We start from the raw sequence: 21,507 nt of genomic DNA on the forward strand, positions 1-21,507 counted from the left end.
GCAGTTGCGAGTTCCACAAGACCATGAAGTAAATAACTTGACATACTGCCCGAGATCTCCAATCCACTCAAGAAAGATGCTTTATGTATGCAAATGAGACCAAATTGGACCAGAATTAGGGACTGAATCTGAGGAGAGACAAAGGACCAAAACATCTCTAGAGTTTTCCCACCCCTCTGCTTTTTTGCTCCTTCTCTTGAGATTTTTTTTCACTACTACAGTCAGAAAGACTATATGAAGTGCCTATAGGAAGATTTCAATAAGCAAGGGTAGCTAATGAAAAGCATTCAAGATATTGAGGAATACAAACTGATCTGGAAGACTCTAATTGGTATGGCTTGACTGTACACATTAGGTAATATCTAAACCTTTAATCGTACATGAAGTAAAGGGCATCCCTAATAATTCTCCAAATAGTTTTTTTTTTTGCTAGAAATTGGATGACAGTATTCAGCAGATGAACAACATTTTTCTAACAGGATGAAGTTGAGAGTCCCTCCATTTCTTTTAAATTTCTACTTGGTGCCGCCTTTAACACAACTTTCATCTTCTCTTCAGTTGTCTGCAAGCTCAGGCTAATCAACTTAGCACTGCAGCTCTGCTCTTTTTTTGAGGGACAACCACCACAGCCATCTTATCCAGGAACTAAACCTGAGCTGGTAAACCGGTAATACCTAAAACTGGGAACAATTCCTCTGCCATATGGAATATTTGCAGAATGACTGATAATAGGAACTACAGTTCTAAAGACACTACGTTCTCTAGGATTGACAGGCTAGCCTACCGTGATCACCAAAGCAGAGTTAAATATTTGCAGTGCTACATGAGTAAAACTAAAGTTATTTAAACAATATGAATCACACTGGTGGAATAACAGTAGGGATTAGCACGTGTTACACGAGATGGGGAGAGGAAGGAGCAGGGAAGGAATGGTGTTCCAGGGCTTTTTAAAACTCTCAAAAGCGTGCAACTGCCATCTGGAAGGCAATGTACACCTACAATTTTTGCTGTTGCATTAAGGTTTAGAAGAGGAGACCTAAGTGATGTCTGTCTGGTTTTCTCCATTCCAGGGTCAAAGGCTCTCCATAGAAAGGTGCCTAAGAACTGAAGGGAGGAAAAAAGAAAGAAGGAAAATAAAATATTTTTAATGATAGATTCTGCTTGTGAAAGCCGTGTATCAGAAGGACCTTCTCACTTGAAGAACTTACTTTCCCCTCCTTGTAAAAGGATAGTTCAGCACAACTGTAGCAATTCTGAGAATTTTAAGCTTTTACTATTTTTTATTCCCAATTAGTGCTATCTCCAAAAATAAAATCAATGCTAAAAAAAGGAAGGTCTGCAGAGGCCTGAAACTCCACTAATTGCATTTATAGTTTACTTAAATTATTGCTGTTGGGAGGAAAAGCAGAGAAGGAAAGTTTTCAGTTATCACAGAGGAACTTATTGAAAAAAAAAAACCCTCTCTCTTCAAAAGGCACAGGCCTTTTCATTAAGATGAGCTTTAGGAGTACAAAAGGGACACACGGTGCAAGGAAGGGGGGGGGTGGAGGGGGGGAAGAGATAGTCTTTTCCAAACTGCTACATAACAGCATTCTTGTCTCAAAACAATGAATTGTGGTTGATGGTAAAAACAGCAGTGTCAAATTCAGTAAACTATTAGGGTGCAACGTGTCCAATAGCAAGTATCTTGCCCAAGGTAAAAATTAACATGTCTGGAAGGATTTCCGTAGTAAGTTTTTTTTCCCCTGTGGTTTATGACACAGCTATAAAAAAAAAATAATTGAACTGAAAATGTGCACAAGTTCAAAGAATTCTGTAGATTGTCTTAAAAAAAAAAAAGTTAAACCACCAGTCAAGATTTTTCTTATAGCACTTTTTGCCACATACATCTGCATTAAACTGTTGTGCATACTATACATTGCCAGCATGCATTATTGCAGACACCACCACTCTGAGCACCCAGGAAACATTTTAGACTTCAAGGCACTTTCATGCACCCCTGCACGCAGCACCTGTAAGGTGCAGTACTTGAGGTGGCTGATAAGAACTCATCGAATGGGATGCACTGGAGGAGCCAGGTGCACAGAAAGGCTGGCTCGCCCCTTACAGTTATCTCACCATTGTTCCAGTGCCACGTATACAGCACCTTAAAACCAAAGCTGCCCAAATATACTCTTAGACCCATGAAACATCAGAAGGACTGACTAGGCAGTACACCAGCAAGAAGACAGAAAGACTGCAGGAGAGGCGTGTCAGGCAGACAGCAGATCCAGCTGCTGGCTGGCACAATACTGTCCACCCCTCCATCACAGATCATGTGTTCCTATCACACTGCCACGACCCTGCTCCCTGCCTGAGAAAGCTCCAATGCATGTCAGATCCTGCACTGAGCAAGTAAAGCTACAGCTTCAGATTGTGGCAGCAGAGCACTTGTGCACTTTTTCACTGTCATCCAGTATGAATTCATAGCCATAAAACTTCTGTTGTAACAATTAGCTATTGTTTGTGAAGCACTGCAATTTCAAGATATCCCAATCAACACATAATAGCCCTGCCTTCATCGTCTTCTATACATACAGCTATAAGGGTTTTCATTTCCTTCAAGAAGGAATTATCAAGCTGTATGACTCATTCTGTGCATATATATACATCTAATTATAACAAGATTTTAGCCTAACCTCTCTCTCAGAAATTCAGATAAACCTGCTTAACAGAGTTCAAGTAATTTAAGATCTGCAAAAAGGTATTAAGTGGCTTTTATATGCTAGACTGTATGCTATCTCCCCCAGTGAATAGCACAGGCCTATGACCCTACGACACACAAATAAATTGTTTGCCTCCCATGTAAATGCGTGCTTGCTCATGCATCCATTCCATGGTAAATGTGTATGGGCTAAGATCGCACGCTATTGCTATTAAGCTATGGCTGCTCCACACTAACTGGCTCACAGCTTCATGTACCCTGGAGTGTACACTGTCTGCTAACCTCCTGGCAGTGGCTCAGATCTGGTCTCTGAATGCTCAGCAGCATCTCATGCTAACTGACACTAGAGCCTGTACTACCATGCAAGTTTCTCCACATCTGAGGATGCTGTGTGCCAGGAAATTAGGAAATGGAAGCAAATAGAGTTGTCACATTAGGAAGGTGGCCAGAAAAGAGAGAGAGGCTTGAAGGAGAGGCTGAAATTAGGTTGGAGAAGCATGCAAGTACATCGGGAAGCCTTGCAGATTCTTGTAGCTACAGAAACAAACAACCAGCTACAGATTAGAGCTGAATACTGAAAAAGGAATACCCAGTTCCTGGTTTTGCAGAACATGAGCACAGCAAATCTGTGCCCATCAGCTCAAAGTTAGTGAGACAGTCTAACGCCTGCCAACTTATCTGAGTGGTACACCTATTAAAGCATCCAGTTCACTTTCCTTAAACGTTTCTTAACTATGTCCTTGCAAGGATAGAGGTCCCTGACAGCCTAAACCATTCTGTTACTCTAAGGGTAGATACTGAACTACTTCAGAAGAGGCATATGCCATAGCTTCTGGCTTGAGTAGAACTTTGAAAACAATATTGGATTTTCAAAACTGATAAGACTGTGGATTCAGAACAAGGCCTAGTGCAGTCTATAATTAAACAATTCCATTCTTATTTAAAAACCAAAACAAACAGAAACTGCTTCTTGCCCAACAGTTTTAAAAACAAAAGCCACTTGAGAGAGGACAACTAAAACAATGTAAAATGCTGCCAAAAGGGAAAAACCCAAGGCCTACATATATGATCAACACCTTACTCAAGCAAAAAACCTGCTCTGCGTGATCCACTGTGTTCAGCCTCCCGTGTATTTAACATGCAAGTAAAGTAATCTGTAACACTTCAGACTCTGCCTTCCAATAACAGTGCTGTATATTACTAATGTAGCCCTTTATCAGGGTTATAAAGTCCTCAAGGCTCCTCTAACACCATTGGTGGTGTTGCCCTGCCTGTTAATAGCACAGGAGGCTATTAAGCACAAGCTGTCTAAATCCATTCACCAAACATTTGCCACAAGTTCTCAACATCTTCTGTCATGGAAACATATACATACAAATAAACATGATTTCCCATCATGCCCTCAGACATAAGCTTTAAGTGATGCTGGATCCCTTCTACTTAGGCATATCACCAGCTGTACTCTCAAAACACAAGAAGGGACAATTAAGCTCCTTACAGAACAGGTCCAGCATAGGTTAGTGTGAGAGAGGGTTGATCTCCTTGCAGTGATCAGACTGCTATTGAGCAATGGGCCTCTGAATCAACAGTTTCATCTCCAAAGAAGTAAAACCCCAGCTGAAGTTCTCCAAGTACTAGTAATGTCAGGCTAGTATTATTTATGTCGAGCACCGGAAGCTAGAAGACCACGTTTTTGGACCACAGGCTGAAAAAAGCCACGAGACAGTAGCTGATTTGTTTATCGTCCTGGGCTATATTTGAACTGGTGATTCACCATGTCTGTCTTACTAATAATTCCCTCAGCTAGCCATTTCAGCCCCCTTCTCTAACCTCCAGAAGTCTTCAGAACTCAACTAATACTCTACACACACTTCAAGATGAAAAATGCCACTACCGTTGCCAGAAAACACAACTAATTCCACCACTTGGAACATACAGTTCCAAGCTCTTAACAGCTCTGTAAAACCAAAGAACAACTACTGTATTGGACAAAAATGTGTGTGGATTCCCTACAACATCAACTTATGATGGTCTTTGGTCATGTTTTTTCCTATTGAAGGCATTAAATGTCCACCTTGGTCCACATAAGAAAAGCAGTGATCACTACAGGCACCTTCATAATATGTCACTAAAGCTATTGTGTTTTTCAAAATTTTGCAGCAGTCTAAAACTTTTCCTCTTTGGTCTCAAGATGTTTCAGGAATCTCTTCTGTTATTCTGAAGTATAACTAAAAAAGTTACTCTTTGAAGTCTGTCTTAGATTTATTTGCTTGCCAAGAACTCAAAAATAGCTGAACAAAGCAAGCAGCTACAAAGTTAGCTCTCCGTGAGGAAGCGTCTGTGCTGGTTTCATTTTCTTGGCTTTCTGGGTGGGGAGGGATGTTTCAATGGCAAGCAACTGGGATGAAGGGGCAAAAAAAAAAAAAACACAACACACAAACAACCCCCCCCCCCCCAAAACAACATGCTGAGGAAGATCTGCCAAGATTTAATACAACAAAGTGTTACGAAGCTCCATCTCTTCTAGGACATGTTTACTGAGAGGAAGGGCCTGAAACCTCCCTGTTTTAACTGATCAGAGGTCCAAAAGTAATAGGCAATAATGTCAGCAAAGCCTGCCCGAAGGACTTGATCAGCCGTCTAATGCCAAATCTTAGAAACGTTTCTTCTACTGAGCATGGGGGGAGGGGGGGGAGGAAAAGATCAAATAAAATTCTCATATTAAAGGACCCCTCACACATGCTCTATCTGGAAATTTCCGAAAGTGTCTTTACCTTTGCTCTTACACTAGAAACATGGCCACTGTGAACTAGCATGCATCACTCTAACAGTAGCTAGAACTAGAATTGCAGATTTGTCACCCCAGAAGGTGAAGAAATTCACTGCCCACATACACACATTTTTGCCTCAGAGTTGCATATGACAGTTACAGAAAGTGATGGCAACACATATCCTGATAACTGGCATACAGCTACCCAGTCTTCTCATTTTACAGTAGCTCTTGGCAAGCAAACCAGGAAACTATTTTAATTGCTAATTAATAACATACTTGTCTTTGGAGGGTGGGAAAGGGTTAGTCTTTTAATTGAGCACTCCCTACAAAATAGAAATAAATAAGAAATATTAACTTTACAAAACATGAGTTTTCCCTCAATCTGTACTCAAACAGCAGGAAAAACTTTTTACTGATTTTGACTCAAAACAGGCAACACCATTCCTAACGACAATATTCCCTTCTTGTTTTTCCTGAGCAGTTTACAGAGGGATTAAACATACAACCCAGTAAAACTTGGTGGGAAGACTCACATGAACAGAAACTTCCATTTCTCATTTGATACCGAGATCTTGGCCAGGGTATATGGGCAATGGAATAATTCCTTTTTATGGGACCGAGATTAAACTGTAATCTTGATGTTATTCCAAATAAGAAAGTGGTAGGGACTGCATACACAAATGTCACCCAGCTGAAATGTCCCTGATTCACCTGTGAAACATACACCTAACTGGAGTATAAGTAAGACTTAAATAAAATGCAATAGCACTAAAACAAATAATAATCAGGGGCAGCTCAACACTAATCCACATATCTCATCTAGAATATTCATCAGTGAAATTTTATGTTCCTACTGTGATTTTTTTCGTTCTAATAAGAGCTTCTGATGAGAAACACACAAAGGCTACGAGCAAAGTACAGTTCTGAGGCCTGATTCTGCAGGCTTCCCACTGCATAGCAAGTACCATTGTGATTAACTCAGTAGTCACCATAAAATAAACTGTCACTCAAGGTGAACAGCAGTTGCAGAATCTGGCCTGAGACTGTTTCATATTGAGTATGTATATCATGAAATAGTCTTACCTCAGTAAGTGCGTGCAGCTGTCCTTGATGCACACAGACACCCATAAACCTACAAAAAATAAGAAAAGAAAAAGTGGTTTGGGCTTTTTTCCCCCCCTTTTTTTTCTTTAAAGAAACTAAGATAGTAAGTAGTACTGGATAGGCCAAGAAAGAAGGAAAAAAGAAAAAGGCAAACTTCAGCCTCACAAATACTGCTTACCTCAAGGCTGATTATTTAAACATCTCAGCAGAAAACAAAATCATGTGTCTACACTACAATGTAATTTCAATTAGCAGGCCCAAGAGAGCACAGGAGACAGCTCAAACTCAAGATGGAAAGTTACTAGTTTAACTATAAGCAAAGGCTAGAATATAATGATTTATGCAGAAAGGAACAGTCTCAGAGTTCCGTTTTAAGGAAGTTTAAGCCAAGTAATCCACTGTTGGTCTGCATAAATAGAAAATTACTTCCCTTTGCATTTTGCTGCTTAAGCATAAAGATGTTTTTCCTACCTCATTCCTAACCACTCAGGAATATGAGGGCACATACGTGCAGTATACTTCCCCTCCCCAACCCCCTATTTCCAACACTTGGATTGAAGCAAGTTTCGATAGTATCCAGCATACACACATTCCGCAAAAGTTACCTACGCTGCACAAGGTTCAGACTCCTGCTGTTAACAGTAATGACTGTCACCCTTAATTTTTCTGGAAACCGATAGAGAATGTGCCATACATTTAACATACGAGGAACAATTGAAAGCTCATTTTTACCACCATACAAGCTGAACTTAAAAGTGACAAAAGACAAATAAATATTAACAGTAAGCATCTCCCTTGAGAAAGTTCAGTAAAACTTAAACTGTATGCACTTCAGAGCCCTCCCTGCACAGTTCAAGTATTGGTTCTTCTTAGATGAACTCATTTTCAGTTTTATCATTTAGATTTTAGTCTCAACAAGCAAAAACACATTTTAATTTCCACAATGTTCAGAAATTTCCACTTTGCAAGGCAGGGGTAGAAACGCATTATTTCATTAAATGTGACAGGGGAATCTTGTGGAGAACAATTTGAAGGAAAAGGACCTTTTATACCCTCAAACACTTCTGAATTTAAAAACCAAATGATGCAAGACACATGTAGCACTAGTTCAGCTAAGCTGCTTTTGAAGAAATGAATGATCCTCACTGTTCTCTTGTCTTAACAGCTCTGGTAAATTACAAGCAGCCAAAGAAAAATAATATAGGTAAGGTCCTTTGCATAAGCTGAGCTTTGGAAATCTGTTTTTATAACCAAAGAAGAAGCAGGACTTGTACTTGAACGTCTATTGCCTGCTCTCACCTCCAATAATATTCCCCGAATTAATTATGCAAATTTTAGTTTGAGAGACAGTGAAAATCTAATTCCTCTTGTTTAATGAGGAACAATAGGGCACAACCACCTATTCAGGGGAAAGGGAAGAAGGGTTCTTTTAGCTATGCCACCTACTCAAAACATTGCTGGTTCTGAGGTTCACTTCATACAGCAATTGCATATGAACAATTTTGTAAAGAAGGGGATAAATTAAGCTTCCTGAGACTAAGAAATCCAGACTCCTCCAGAGCAGAAATCTGTTTCTTCCTTCATGCATTCTGAAAGTTTCCAGAGCTATCAGGCATGATAATGACACAAGGTTAACCCAGTACTGTAGTATTTTCACTCAAAAAAACCTGAGGCTTAATAATTAAAAATAATAATGTTTTCATCTATATATCAACTCTTCCTTTGTAAAAGTATATTACATTACTTTCAAATTAGGAATTCATTGTATTCGACTTAATTCTAAAATATTAATGCAATTAAGAATTTATCAAAATTTTGTCAAAATTAAATTTCTTGTCTCATCTTTACCAAACAGGAAAAAACCATCACTATCACCCAAATACTGGTAGAACTTAACTTTTTCTACCAACCTGTTTTGGTCAAGGGAAGTCTCAATGCAAACATATTCATTACCTTTGTGAACTGACACTTAAGGCAGAAAAGACACACTGGCTCAAGTTACCAAGAGTGAGAGTTCAAAAATTCTTAAACATTTAGGGTTTCTACTGGGAAAGACATACATTTCTAACTTTAAATCAGAAATTAAAAGCAAAGCTCAATATCATGATCTCATGGAAAAAAGCTGGACATAAAGATACATTTATAAACGTATTTAGAAGTTATTACCCAGGAAAAGAGAAACCAGATATACTGATAAAGACAGAATTAATGAGTTTACAAGCAACATACTGAAATCATTTAAACTTTGTGTCAAGAATCTCAGTTTTCAGACTCTGGAAAATAGATTGATAGAATAGACCTCTAGTGATCCAAATTCCTGGAAAACAACTTCTTAACTGCTGTATCAAGCAATAATAAGCCTCTTGGTTAAGCCAAGTACTGCTACAAAACACTGCTGGAAAGCATTTTCACTAAAAGATAACACATGCAGCTGCTACCAGGAAATACAATTACCAAGTAAGACTTAACATAAGATTTCAATTTCTGACATCACCCCAGATGCGATTCCAAGTTCTGTGGATAGGAAGCTGACATGCTGGCTCAGTACAGCCAAGATTATTCCTGTTGGCTAGACACACTGTTTCCAGAGCCAAAATGTGCTTGTAGGTGAACTTCAGCAGAACGTCTTGTCAGCCAAAGGTTACACTTCCTATAAGCATTTCTAGTTGGAAGAAGCTTCAATGAGACTGTCATCCACAAAACAGGAGACCATTTGCCGACTGAAGGAAGTTTATTTTCAAGACTGTATCTGGCCTTATCAGGAAAGCTGCAGCATGTCCAAAGTCATAACCAGTGGTTGGAAAAGTTTCCCCAGAAGCTGCAAATATGAAGGATGCTATTTGAGTACACCCTACTAAATACAGCACAGCATGTTTCCACCACAAAATGCTTTCTAACAAATGTCAGCAATGTTCAGATGTTGAAAGACACACCTGGGTGTTCTGGTGAGCTTGTTGTCCACCATGAGCCAGCAATGTGCCCTTGTGGCCAGGAAGGCCAATGGTATCCTGGGGTGCATTAGGAAGAGTGTGGCCAACAGGTCAAGGGAGGTTATCCTGCCCCTCTACACGGCCCTGGTGAGGCCACACCTGGAGTACTGTGTGCAGTTTTGGGCCCCCCAGTTCAAGAAAGATAAGGAATTACTGGAGAGAGTACAGCAAAGGGCTACAAAGATGATCAGAGGACTGGAGCACCTCTCTTATGAGGAGAGGCTGAGAGAGCTAGGTCTGTTCAGCTTGGAGAAGAGAATACTGAGAGGGAATCTTATCAACACTTACAAATACCTTAGGGGTGGGTGTCAAGAGGATGGGGCCAGACTTTCTCAGTGGTGCCCAGTGACAGGACAAGGGGCAATGGGCACAAGCTGAAACATGGGAAGTTCCATCTGAATATGAGGAGGAACTTCTTGAGGGTGGCAGAGCACTGGAACAGGCTGCCCAGGGAGGTTGTGGAGTCTCCTTCTCTGGAGATATTCAAAACCCACCTGGATGCAGCCCTGTGCAACATGCTCTAGGTGAACCTGCTTTGGCAGGGGGTTGGACTAGATGAAAGTCTCTTTCCATAAACCAGGTTGTTCCTCAATCTGGAATACCTGCCCTCCTAGACAAGAGCAAGAGAAGGTACTCTGGATATTTCTTAGTCTGTTAACAGCAGTTACCCAGAATGCTTTCAGTTCAGTCTGACTGCAAGTTTGATAACATTAAAAATAAGAAACAAACTAAACATATCAATGCAAAAATCTCTCATATGAGCTCAGTAACACAAAGAGAAACAAGGTCAAAAGACAGATGCTTATTTCACTGCACTGACTGTTGGAGAACAAAGAGGGTGAATATTAAGGCTGCATTAAGACCTTCCTTAATGTGTTAAGCACCATGCCAGATTAAAAATGTATCTTAAGTTTTCTACACTTGCATTTTGATTCAAGACATAGAGGTAAGGCATTTCATCTGTCCCTTCTGTAACATATTATACACAACACATACAGCCTCTCTTCTGCTGTCTTGTGCACAGCGCTTCTGAAATACTCCTTTTTGATAACCACATTACTCAGAAAGAAGTATTTTTCTTTTCTGTTAAAGCACTGTTCAATACAAGACAAAGGATGTTAAAAGACAAAAGCCATCCTTCTGCCTATTGTAACAAAGTCAATCACAAGTAAATTCACAAAAAGGAAGGTTTGATAGGAGAAAACTGCACACAAAAAAAATGGTATTGTGTTCCCAGGGTGCTCGATTTGTCTGAAAGGAGACGAAATAAAATTCTCCTTGAAAGAAGTTCATGTAATACGCACACTGCTTGCTTATTGGTGTGTGTGCATGCACACACAAGAAGGTGGATTTAATCAACGAGTCAATCTGCCTGCACGCTCACTCCCAAACACACAGCAACCCTCCGAGTGCTCCCATGAGAGCGCTTAGGACATGAGTTAAGGCTTTCTGTGTACAGAATGTTTTAAATGAAGTCCCCAAGGTACAGATCAAATAAAGAAATACTTTTTCATGCAAACAGTAGTGATATTAAAGACTGAAATCCTATCTCAAAATTGAAGATAGAATGATTTAAGAGACAGCACAGGAGATGGGAGAATCTGTGTTAGCACACCACTTCATTTGTGAAAATGAGAAAAACACACCTGTAAGACATTACCAGAATGAAAAGGTATCACTTCTCTCAGGCTGCAGCCCTAAGGCTCCCAGCCTAGGACACAACACAAAGACAGAGATTTCTTGAGTCCTTTCCAGCCCTATTTTCTTACTTTGACTTGGGTAAAAACTCATTATTATGGCAGCACATCAGCACTTAGAGAAGCAACAAAGCAGTGAAAAACATTTACAAGCATACACCAGACCTTTCATAACCCTGGTACCAGATCTAACCCAAGCCTTGAACAGCACTGAGCTTTAAATGTGACACAAGCTAGTAAGGAAGTAAAGAAATGCTCCAAACCTCTGGTTCCCCTGACCCCAGCAATTACAATCTTACTATGTACCAGCCAACCTGTATCAAAGCAGCTATAGTAAACATCACATGGTGCAAACCAGGACCCCAGCTCACTCTTCCACTCCTGCTTTCACCATTTGTTTTGAGAAAAGATGTTATAGAGCCAGTACATCCCACACCCAGGGCAAGGAGAAGTGTAGATCAGAGGCAGAAAAGCATTTTAGTCCTCCATGTTTAGTTTTCATGCAGGAGTGAGGTGGAGATAAAAGATGATATGAGATGGGGATGATGGCAGAAACAGAGCAGAGCACTCCATGAACACCATTAGTCTGCGTTTGCCCTATCCACTCCTCAAATATCGCTAAGCTGGTCCCTGGGGAAAAAAAAAAAGCAAAAACAAAAAAAGCAGATCTTTCATACATAGTTTCTTATGATCACCTGACAGTGACTGAACAAAAAGTTACTACATTACAGTTAAAATCTACTCTGCCTCTGGAATCTCATCTGCTAATTGAAATAGGAAGCAAGAGGGAATGATTAAAAAAACCACCTTACTTTTTACCATCATGCCAATGTAGCTGCAAGAGCTAGAGTCTTCTATTCCAAAACATCCTTAACAGACTGACAAAGAGGTTCAATTTTTGCTAAAATAATCCCTTTCTCATTTTCTTGATGGAAAATGTATTAGAAAATGGTGTTTTGTATATATGTATATATTTGACCACTAGAATCTTTGTGATGCTACCATGGGGATGGTATACTTACTGGGAACTTGGTAAGTGAAAACTAAGCTCTACACTTAGATCAGTCTTCTGATCAAGATGGATCCACATAACTGGCCAAGAACAGAATTTGTGCACAGAAATACTGAAATGAGTGGGGTTATTTAAAGTTTGCATTTCACTCCAGGCTCAGCAACACAAGTTATTTTCAAACTAGACTGATACTTCACCAACTGTTAGAAGCAGGGAAACTGAAACACAGCGACACAACTCTAGCTCCTAAAGTAGTACAAAAATGTCACCAAGGTAAAAACACAGACCTGCCTCTAGGTAATCTCTACCGAGCTAAGGAATGGAAGAAAGTCAGCAAGTACTGACAAAGTCACACTCCAGAATGGTGATTGCAGGCTAGGATAAAAATCTCCAAAGGCATCTGTAACTGTGAAAATGAGTTGATATGGACAGCACAGTAGCAAAAGCAGTTTCAAATAGTCAGCAGTATTTATTATTCACATCAATGCAATCAATGGCAAAAAATACAAGAATCTTTGCAATAACGTCTAGAAGTTAACTGTGGGCACATCGGAATGGATAGCTTGTAAAAAGTTGCTATGTATTTTGGAGCATTGGCAAAGGGATGGGTTTTTTAATCATCCAAAGGATAACAATGATTTTTGACTATCAAATATACTAGGAAGAGGAATCTCTTCTCTCTTCCATATCACTTAGTTCATATAAACCAAGGAAGAGTTCTAGGACAAAAACATTGATTCAGTTACAAATTTTAGGTACTAAAGCATCAGGATGTTCAGAAACATAACCACACCCAGATTAAGGAAGATTATAGTATACTAAAATAAATGCATCATTGCTGAATCTGCCATTCACTCTCTAAAACATTAACTGACTGAACTGCATGTGTTGAAATAGGTTGAGAGCAGACTTTGGATGCCATAAAGCCAGTTATCTATCCAGTTTCATAATTTTACAAACCATTTGATATCAGAGGGACTCGCAACCCTCCAACCTGCTACAATTAACTGCTCTACTGCACATGACCTCAACATTTCAGCCTAAGAATCTACTAGTATCATTACTGGCAAACAGATACTAAGTTACTAAGGAAAGTAACTTGTTTACACTGTAAGTTAACAATAGGTAGTCCTAGAGTTTACAGAAGATGAAGTACAGATGTATATATTGCATAAAATCAGAGCACACCTTCAAGGCATGTGGAGGAGATCCAGTGACTAATCAATAAATAATTAGACTTGATGGTAGTGACAAAACAGCTGACCCAGTAACACAGAGGAAGAACTTCAAAGGACAGAAATTAAGTGAAGAAAGTAACATTTAACAGCAAACTGAGGTAGCTCATAGTCCCTGGAAAGGGGAAATTATACATTAGAACTTCTTGGAAGAGGATCATTCCCTTTAAATACTAATACAAGCTTAAAATTTCCAAAAATAATCCCAGAAAATGCTTCAGCAGGAACATGTTGTTGTAGAACATTTTCTAGTGACCTCTCAGCAGTACTGCTCCAGCTGCTCTTACTTGACAACACGATGTTTTCACCCACATTATTATCAAATACTATTTTAAATATGTTTCTAAAGTGGGAAATAGGTCTTAAACTAATTTTTACAACACTAGCAGAAGCACTAATGATTTATAGGTTTCTGAAACAAATACAGATGTTTGCATACATGTGTCTGAATATATACAGGTATATACAGACACATAGGCAGGTAACATTTAAAAAGGGCAAAATCTTCTCCCAGATATAAAGGGACTGGAAACACTGCACTTAGTGATTCTAAACCAAAAAAACGACACACAACTAACAGACAAAACCACCAAATTATCTGCTACATAAAGAAAAATAATAGTTTTTACTGTGTATTATTATTCAAGAAAAGAATAAACTAAAACTGAATACAGTTTTCTCTTTTGCATTTTCTATAGGAATGTCCTTGCTGCCTGCAGCAAGGGTACTTACCTAATTGTCTCTGTTTAGCCGGCACCCAGGGCTAAACAATAACCAGTTGTTCTATCACCCAAGACCCCTCCCCAGCTAAGAAAGGGAATTAGGAAAAGGAGAGAGACTCATGGGTAGAAATTTAAACAGATTTAATAAAATAAGAAAACTAATATCAATACTAATACAAAAGACACAAAGTTATACTCAGCCCATGGAGTGGTAGCAAGTCGCTCCAGGGATCACAACCGTTGAGAAGAGAGGAGAAGGTGAAAGAGGGAGAAAAGAGCAGAGCAAAAACACCCACCCATCCCCACAAGCTTTCCCATTTATAGTGAACCTGACCTTGATGTCACAGAATACACCTGTGGGCCAGCCTGGGTCAGCTACCCTGGCTTTCACTGCTAATGGCCTTGATCACCACACCACAGCTGGCCACAAACTGAAACAAAATGTAACAACAGAAAAGTGATTCTATAAATTTTATCCCTGCAAAACCAGGACACTAATACGTAAGAAAAAGGCAATATTTTTTGCCAGAGAACCAATTCTCTTTGAAGAAACCTCAAATCAAGCAATTCATAAAGCAAGTGTAGTTTATTCTTCAAAACAAATTATGCAAAGATAAACCGTTTCTATTTAAGTCATTTATTTCTTATGTATTTACTCCTAACTGCTTAGTTGAGCACACAGAAAAAAAGAGTTCTCTATCAATTCTGTGTAATAACTGGGAAACTAAATGGAATTCCTGTTCTGCTTCATGCATAAATCAGTATGTTATTGTTCTTTCTTCAGGACCATCTACGCAACACCACTGACTTCAAATTATTCATAGGCTCTAAGGCCAGAGGGGACCAGTATATCATCAGTAAGATCTCTTAGACATCATAAGACATTTAAATTTCAGCTATTACTCAGAACTAAGGACAATAACTTTTGTTCTCAGCAACACCTGTGTAACTCCATTCAAGGACAGGCAGGGTTACATTAAGCTGCAACTGAATGCTTTTTGCCTGTCAAACTACCCCTTTCGTACTTTCCCTCACCCCAGCCCAAATCACAGAATCACAGAATCACAGAATCACAGAATCACAGAATCACAGAATCACAGAATCACAGAATCACAGAATCACAGAATCACAGAATCACAGAATCACAGAATCACAGAATCACAGAATCACAGGGATTGGAAGGGACCTCGAAAGATCATCTAGTCCAATCCCCCTGCCAGAGCAGGATTACCTAGACCATATCACACAGGAACGTGTCCAGGTGGGTGTTGAATGTCTCCAGAGAAGGAGACTCCACAACCTCTCCGGGCAGCCTGTTCCAGTGTTCGGTTACCCTCACCGTAAAGAAGTTTTTCCTCATATTTATGTGGAACCTCCTGTGTTCCAGCTTGCACCCATTGCCCCTTGTCCTGTCAAGGGAAGTCACTGAGAAGAGCCTGGCTCCATCCTCATGACACTTGCCCTTTACATATTTATAAACATTAATGAGGTCACCCCTCAGTCTCCTCTTCTCCAAGCTAAAGAGACCCAGCTCCCTCAGCCTCTCCTCATAAGGGAGATGTTCCACCCCCTTAATCATCTTCGTGGCTCTGCGCTGGACTCTCTCTAGCAGTTCCCTGTCCTTCTTGAACTGAGGGGCCCAGAACTGGACACAATATTCCAGATGCGGCCTCACCAGGGCAGAGCAGAGGGGGAGGAGAACCTCTCTTGACCTGCTAACCACACCCCTTCTAATACACCCCAGGATGCCATTGGCCTTCTTGGCCACAAGGGCACACTGCTGGCTCATGGTCATCCTGTTGTCCACTAGGACCCCCAGGTCCCTTTCCCCTACGCTGCTCTCCAACAGCTCTGTCCCCAACTTGTACTGGTACATGGGGTTGTTCTTGCCCAGATGCAGGACTCTACACTTGCCCTTGTTATATTTCATTAAGTTTCTCCCCGCCCAACTCTCCAGCCTGTCCAGGTCTCTCTGAATGGCTGCGCAGCCTTCCGGTGCGTCAGCCACTCCTCCCAGTTTAGTGCCATCAGCGAACTTGCTGACAGTGCACTCTATTGCCTCATCCAAGTCATTAATGAATATATGGAATAGTACTGGTCCCAGTACCAACCCTTGAGGGACTCTGCTAGACACAGGCCTCCAACTGGACTCTGTCCCATTGACCACCACTCGCTGGCTTCTTTCCTTCAGCCAGTTCACAATCCACCTCACTAACCAATCATCCAGACCACACTTCCTCAGTTTAGCTGCAAGGATGCTGTGGGAGACAGTGTCAAACGCTTTACTGAAATCAAGATAGACCACATCCACAGCTTTACCATCATCTATCCACCGGGTTATGTCCTCATAAAAGGCTATTAAGTTGGTTAAGCATGACTTCCCCTTTAATTTAATTAAAAATTAAATACTTTATTTCGAACAGAGTTGTAAAGCTAGATGTTTTTTAAAAAAAAAGATTTACAAACCACACCAAGTTGATAAAGAAACTGATGAAATGTACTGACTGCATGACTCTGACAATGCCAATCCTGTGAAGTTATTCTTTCCACAAACCTTACTAAAACAGCAGCTGTATCAGTCCCCAGGATGATACACTGCTTATCTAAGGATTCTGAGGGAAAGGAAGTGGTGGATAGATATAAGAAACAATTAACGATCCTAAAACCTAAAAAGCCAGATATCTGACATCATTAAAAAACAAAACAACAAACAAACAAACAGAAGCGCCAGAGGAGTTGCTGGGAACTCACCTCACTGTGGAACAGAGAAAACGGACTAAGAATTCTAATTAGGGACAGATTACTACAACACTTGAACAAATATACTGCGATAAAACCAATACAGTTTACTATGAGTAAAAATTCTCTATGTTCACAGGTTTTGGGGCTTTTAAGGAAAAATAATAGAAGATAGGCATGAATTAATGGAATACTCCCTACAGGTAGTCCAAATGCTTCTGATATGTCTCCTCATAAACACTGAGTGAAACAAACAAGATAGTATTGTTACACATCAGCTGATGAAGACTCAGACAGGATTTCAATGATCAGAAAAACTGGTTATAAAGGATTTTAGGAATCAGCACTATGCCTGTACTACTTAACAGTCCAGTGAAGAAGAGGAAATTAAGTCTCCAGAACTTTTCAGAAAGAGCTATACTGCCTGAGACTATCAAAATGGATCCCAGCTGTGCAACAGTAGTTTAGGAGAACAGGTTATTTGGTGCACTGTCATTGCACTTTTAAACTTCTTAATATCATGGCTTCAGCTAACTATGTTAATTGCTTGTCCCATCATCATAAAAGAGTAACCAAGACTGAAAAGATTTAAGGAATAACAAGATACACATTCAAACATTTTGAATTTGCATCCAGTAGTCTATTCCAAAACAAGAACTACCTTTTTCCTTTCAAGAGCAGATAAATCAGATTACTTCAACTCTCGCTTCTTTTCTTCAGTCCCTCTTATCCCACCTTGCAATACTACAGTAAGAAAATGCTAAAAACTAGAAAACAGCCCTAAAAATGAGGACGCTATGGCACTTTGCATTGTTAATCTGCAAGATTAGTAACCACGCATTATTTGAATGGTGTTAAATTTGCGATAATTTAAATTCAAGAAGAGAAACAAAGTTTCACTCTTCATATCATTTTACTGATTCATCAGAAATTTATAAGGTGAAAACTTGTTTTCTTCTGAAGTAAGTTACTCATTACTGGTAAACTCCAGATACCAAAATCATGTTTTTTCAATTTGCTCAGGTCTTTTCTTTCTCTTTTCTTCCTCCTCCTCCCTTCATCTATTAAATTAGAAGCTGATCCTAACACACTCACAACAGACACAGCTGTAATAAAAAAAAAATTGGAAACAAGAAAGGTCTACTAAAGACAACCTATCTCTATACGATTCAGAAAAAAGCCAGTATACCTTAAGATGTTTGGATGTGAGAGTCTGTTCATAAGTTGAACCTCTTTCAGCATGTTTGCTCTGTTGCTGTTCAGTGTGTTCATCTTCAAAGCCATTACCTGGTCTGAAGTTCTGTGCCTTACCTACAGGATACAAACGAAAAATGGTAAGGATATGAAACGCAAGACTGAAAACCCAGTAATGTTGTAGTACAACTTAGAGATCCTTCATGACAAATGACTTTATCTATACTCTGATTTCTGTAGGCTTTATCACACAGATGACTAAGCATACTATCCAAATATGAAAACTTACTTTGCTCTTCTCTTGCAACTGGTGATGACGGAAAGCTTGAGAAGTTGGAAAAAAAATTATCAGCTTCTTAGTACAAGTGAAGGAAGCCACTTACTTGTCCAGGGAGAAAAAATTTCCTGTGCCAAGACCTATGAAACTACCTTCATTCCACCCATACCCTTTTTCTTTTCCCACTGCAGTGGTTGGTGTCATTGTCGCACAGAACAGGTTATGAGAGGACCTGCTGATTACAGCTACAGGGCAGATTTTGGAGGTATTCAATGTTTACTTCTGAGCCAAGACCACGAACCAGACTATACATTCAGTGGACAGAAAGCATTCATACCAACCCCTGCTGCAAAGCAGAGAGGCTACTGGACACGGTATCACCTAGTCTAGGATGTTAGTAGCAGCTGCAGAGCGTCAGCATGAAAAAAGAGGACTTCTCTAACAACTGCGCAGAACCAGCACACCATTCAGAGTTACCTTCCCTAGTCAGAAATGCATGATTGTGGCCATTTCTAACTTGATACTCTCAAACTAGCCTATCTGTCATAGCAAACGGACCAATGTTATCTAGATGTGTGCTACTACTAGAAAGGAGTTGTCATGATAGTGTAAGGCTTGCCAGTCCTTGACATTTCCTTGCAGTTGGGCATTCCCACATACATACTGGTAGCACTCATGGAAACTGTGTTTGCATTATTTTCTTCCTACATCAGTACCTGCAGCTCAAAACCAGAAAAGGTGTGCTTCTCAAAGCACTGCACTACCACCATGGCAAATTCATTCATGTTTACGGAGATTAGTTTAGAAAAGTCTGTGATGCAAGAATTTAAGACTCTCATCAGCTTTCTAATTTAAAACAGAAATCTACATTATGATGTAGGTACACAGGAACTACCTCTATTTTAAACAATGGCAGCCTGACTCCTTTTATTCCGGGAGACTCTGCTCATCTTTTCCAATAAAAGGCTTCTTCAGCTGTGATATGTGAGTTACAGAAAGAACAGCTGAACTCATGATAAGCTGATGCAAGAAGAAAGCTGGGTGTGTTTTTTGGAGGTGAGGCTCACTGGCAGGTCTGAGGCAGCAAATGGTACCCATTTTCAAGTTTTATTTGCACACCATATCTGCAAGTACAAGGGGCATATTTCAGCTGAACATTCTCACCTAGACAAAAAGCACCATGAATTCAGCACAGGGATGTACTGGGAGGAAGGGGTGTCACGTTTCAGATGTGTGCTTGGCTTAATTCTTCCGAGTTGCCTGTTCCCATCCTTTTTTGAAGGATGGGGTAGCACTGGAAACATCGCAGTGGAGTGTGGTAAACAACATCAAGGGGCTGAGTGAGTAGAAAAAGAGCCCACAGATGCTTTTTCTCCTGCTTCCTCCCCCTGCCCATGAGCTCCTTCAGCTGCCTCACCCACATTCACCAAGTAATCCCAGAGCAAGAAGGATCAGAGAATGGAGGTGGAGAAGGATATAGAAAGCAGCACTGAGCACAGAAACCAGCAGCAAGTTCATAAGCATGGGACTCCTCCTTTCAGTGGCAATATTGGCTTTAAAATAAAACTGGTTGAACTACAGCTTTAATGCATTATAACAAGATAACCTAGAATCCTGCTGCACGTAACCTGTCTTGCCTGTTTGGCATGCTTATTGGTTTTAAGTGGGACGATTGCATGTTAAGTTGATGAGGTTTATTGTTACTTGTCAGGTTTCCGGTGTCTATTGTGTGCTTTCATTAATTATGCAGCTTTTGCATACCCAACCAATTTGAATGAACAAGGTAAATTGGACAGGTCAATGTCTATATACAGACTTTTAAAATCTATATTTTAGTTATACCTTAGTTTTATTAGCAGTAATGCTTTGGCTGAGGAACAAAAAATTTTAAAAAATGCTTTCACAGACTTAAGAAAGGAAGATTTGTTCCAACAATGCAAATTTAAATTAAGAAAAAAGGACAATTTGAAAGCTTTGAATCTATACACAGCAGCTAAATCAGCAACCCTCCTCTGGGAAAAGGGTTAGGAATCTTGGGTGTTATGGTGGAGTAATCTGGGGTTTTCAGGGAATAGGAAAGAATTTGAAGGAACTTAACTCCTAAAGGCAGAGAGATGCTCTCAACAGAACTTCCTCAGAAATCAGCTTTCCACTAACATAGAAGCTTCAAGGTCTGCCAAGAGGGAATGAATAGAGGTAGAAGGTGAGCAGGAACTCAGATGGAGTGTGGTCTTAAACAGTATTTGCCTTCTCATTAACTCTGCTAGCTATCTCTTAATTTCCTGCCCTTTTCTATAATTCACTCAGTTCCGTGCCAACATTTCAAGTCCTTTTGCCTCAACTCGGAGGTAAAAGCAGAACCTATCACAGGACCTTCTTCGTTGTTCTTTGCCTTTTCCTTGTTCTGACCACTCTTCTTGGGCTAGGGAAACCTCAGAAAAGAAGATGGGTAAGTTTTTGGGGCACTGTGTCCTGCACGCTTCCTGCATTTTCAGGTCTGATACACAAGAGGAAGTGGTCAGCAGCTGCTCTCAAAGGTCTGACAGTTCTAACTCCACATCCAGAGAAAACTGAGCCGCTTTTCCCAAGACAAAATTTTTCATCCTCCATTTCAGAAGGATATTCTGGAGTCTTTTCAGTCTTGATAGACTGAATAAGGTTCAGTGGTGAGGTATGGGGGTTTTTTGTTAATTTGTTTTATAATATCATTTTCCCCGTGCTTGGAAATAGCTCAAATTACTAGCATATATAGCATATTCTGTCCATGCAACTGGTCTCTAAATAGCACCCAACACTGTTTCCCTTAAAAAGACATTGTAAAGTAAGGCCAGTGATTTTATTTGAACTTCTGCATATTGTTCTGATGTTGGAGGATGTATTCCTGACGAATCTGACAGAACAGCAAATTACTTAAACCTAAGGAGAGGTGGAAAAACAGGGACTCTTCCTCTCTTGCTAGCTACCCTTTAAGCAAGGAGGAAGAAGCAGAACTGAAGGTGGGAGGGCATCTTCTCAAGAGGACAATACCCAATATTATGAATAAAATCAAGTACCAGTTTA

The 21,507-nt window shown here is 40.0% G+C and overlaps 1 protein-coding gene across 1 annotated transcript in view; it reads right to left on the reverse strand.

Moving 5' to 3' along the window:
- TESK2 (testis associated actin remodelling kinase 2) overlaps window positions 1-21,507 on the reverse strand; it is an 82,930-nt gene that overhangs the window by 38,693 nt on the left and 22,730 nt on the right. Inside the window, exons 3-4 of the mRNA XM_068406908.1 lie at window positions 18,166-18,287; window positions 6,561-6,609 (exon numbers count right to left, since the gene is read on the reverse strand). Of these exons, the coding sequence (XP_068263009.1) occupies window positions 6,561-6,609; window positions 18,166-18,287 (171 nt within the window). The remainder of the gene's footprint in view (window positions 1-6,560; window positions 6,610-18,165; window positions 18,288-21,507) is intronic.

The sequence above is a fragment of the Nyctibius grandis genome, chromosome 8, assembly GCF_013368605.1.
Source record: "Nyctibius grandis isolate bNycGra1 chromosome 8, bNycGra1.pri, whole genome shotgun sequence".
NCBI classification, from domain to species: domain Eukaryota; kingdom Metazoa; phylum Chordata; class Aves; order Nyctibiiformes; family Nyctibiidae; genus Nyctibius; species Nyctibius grandis.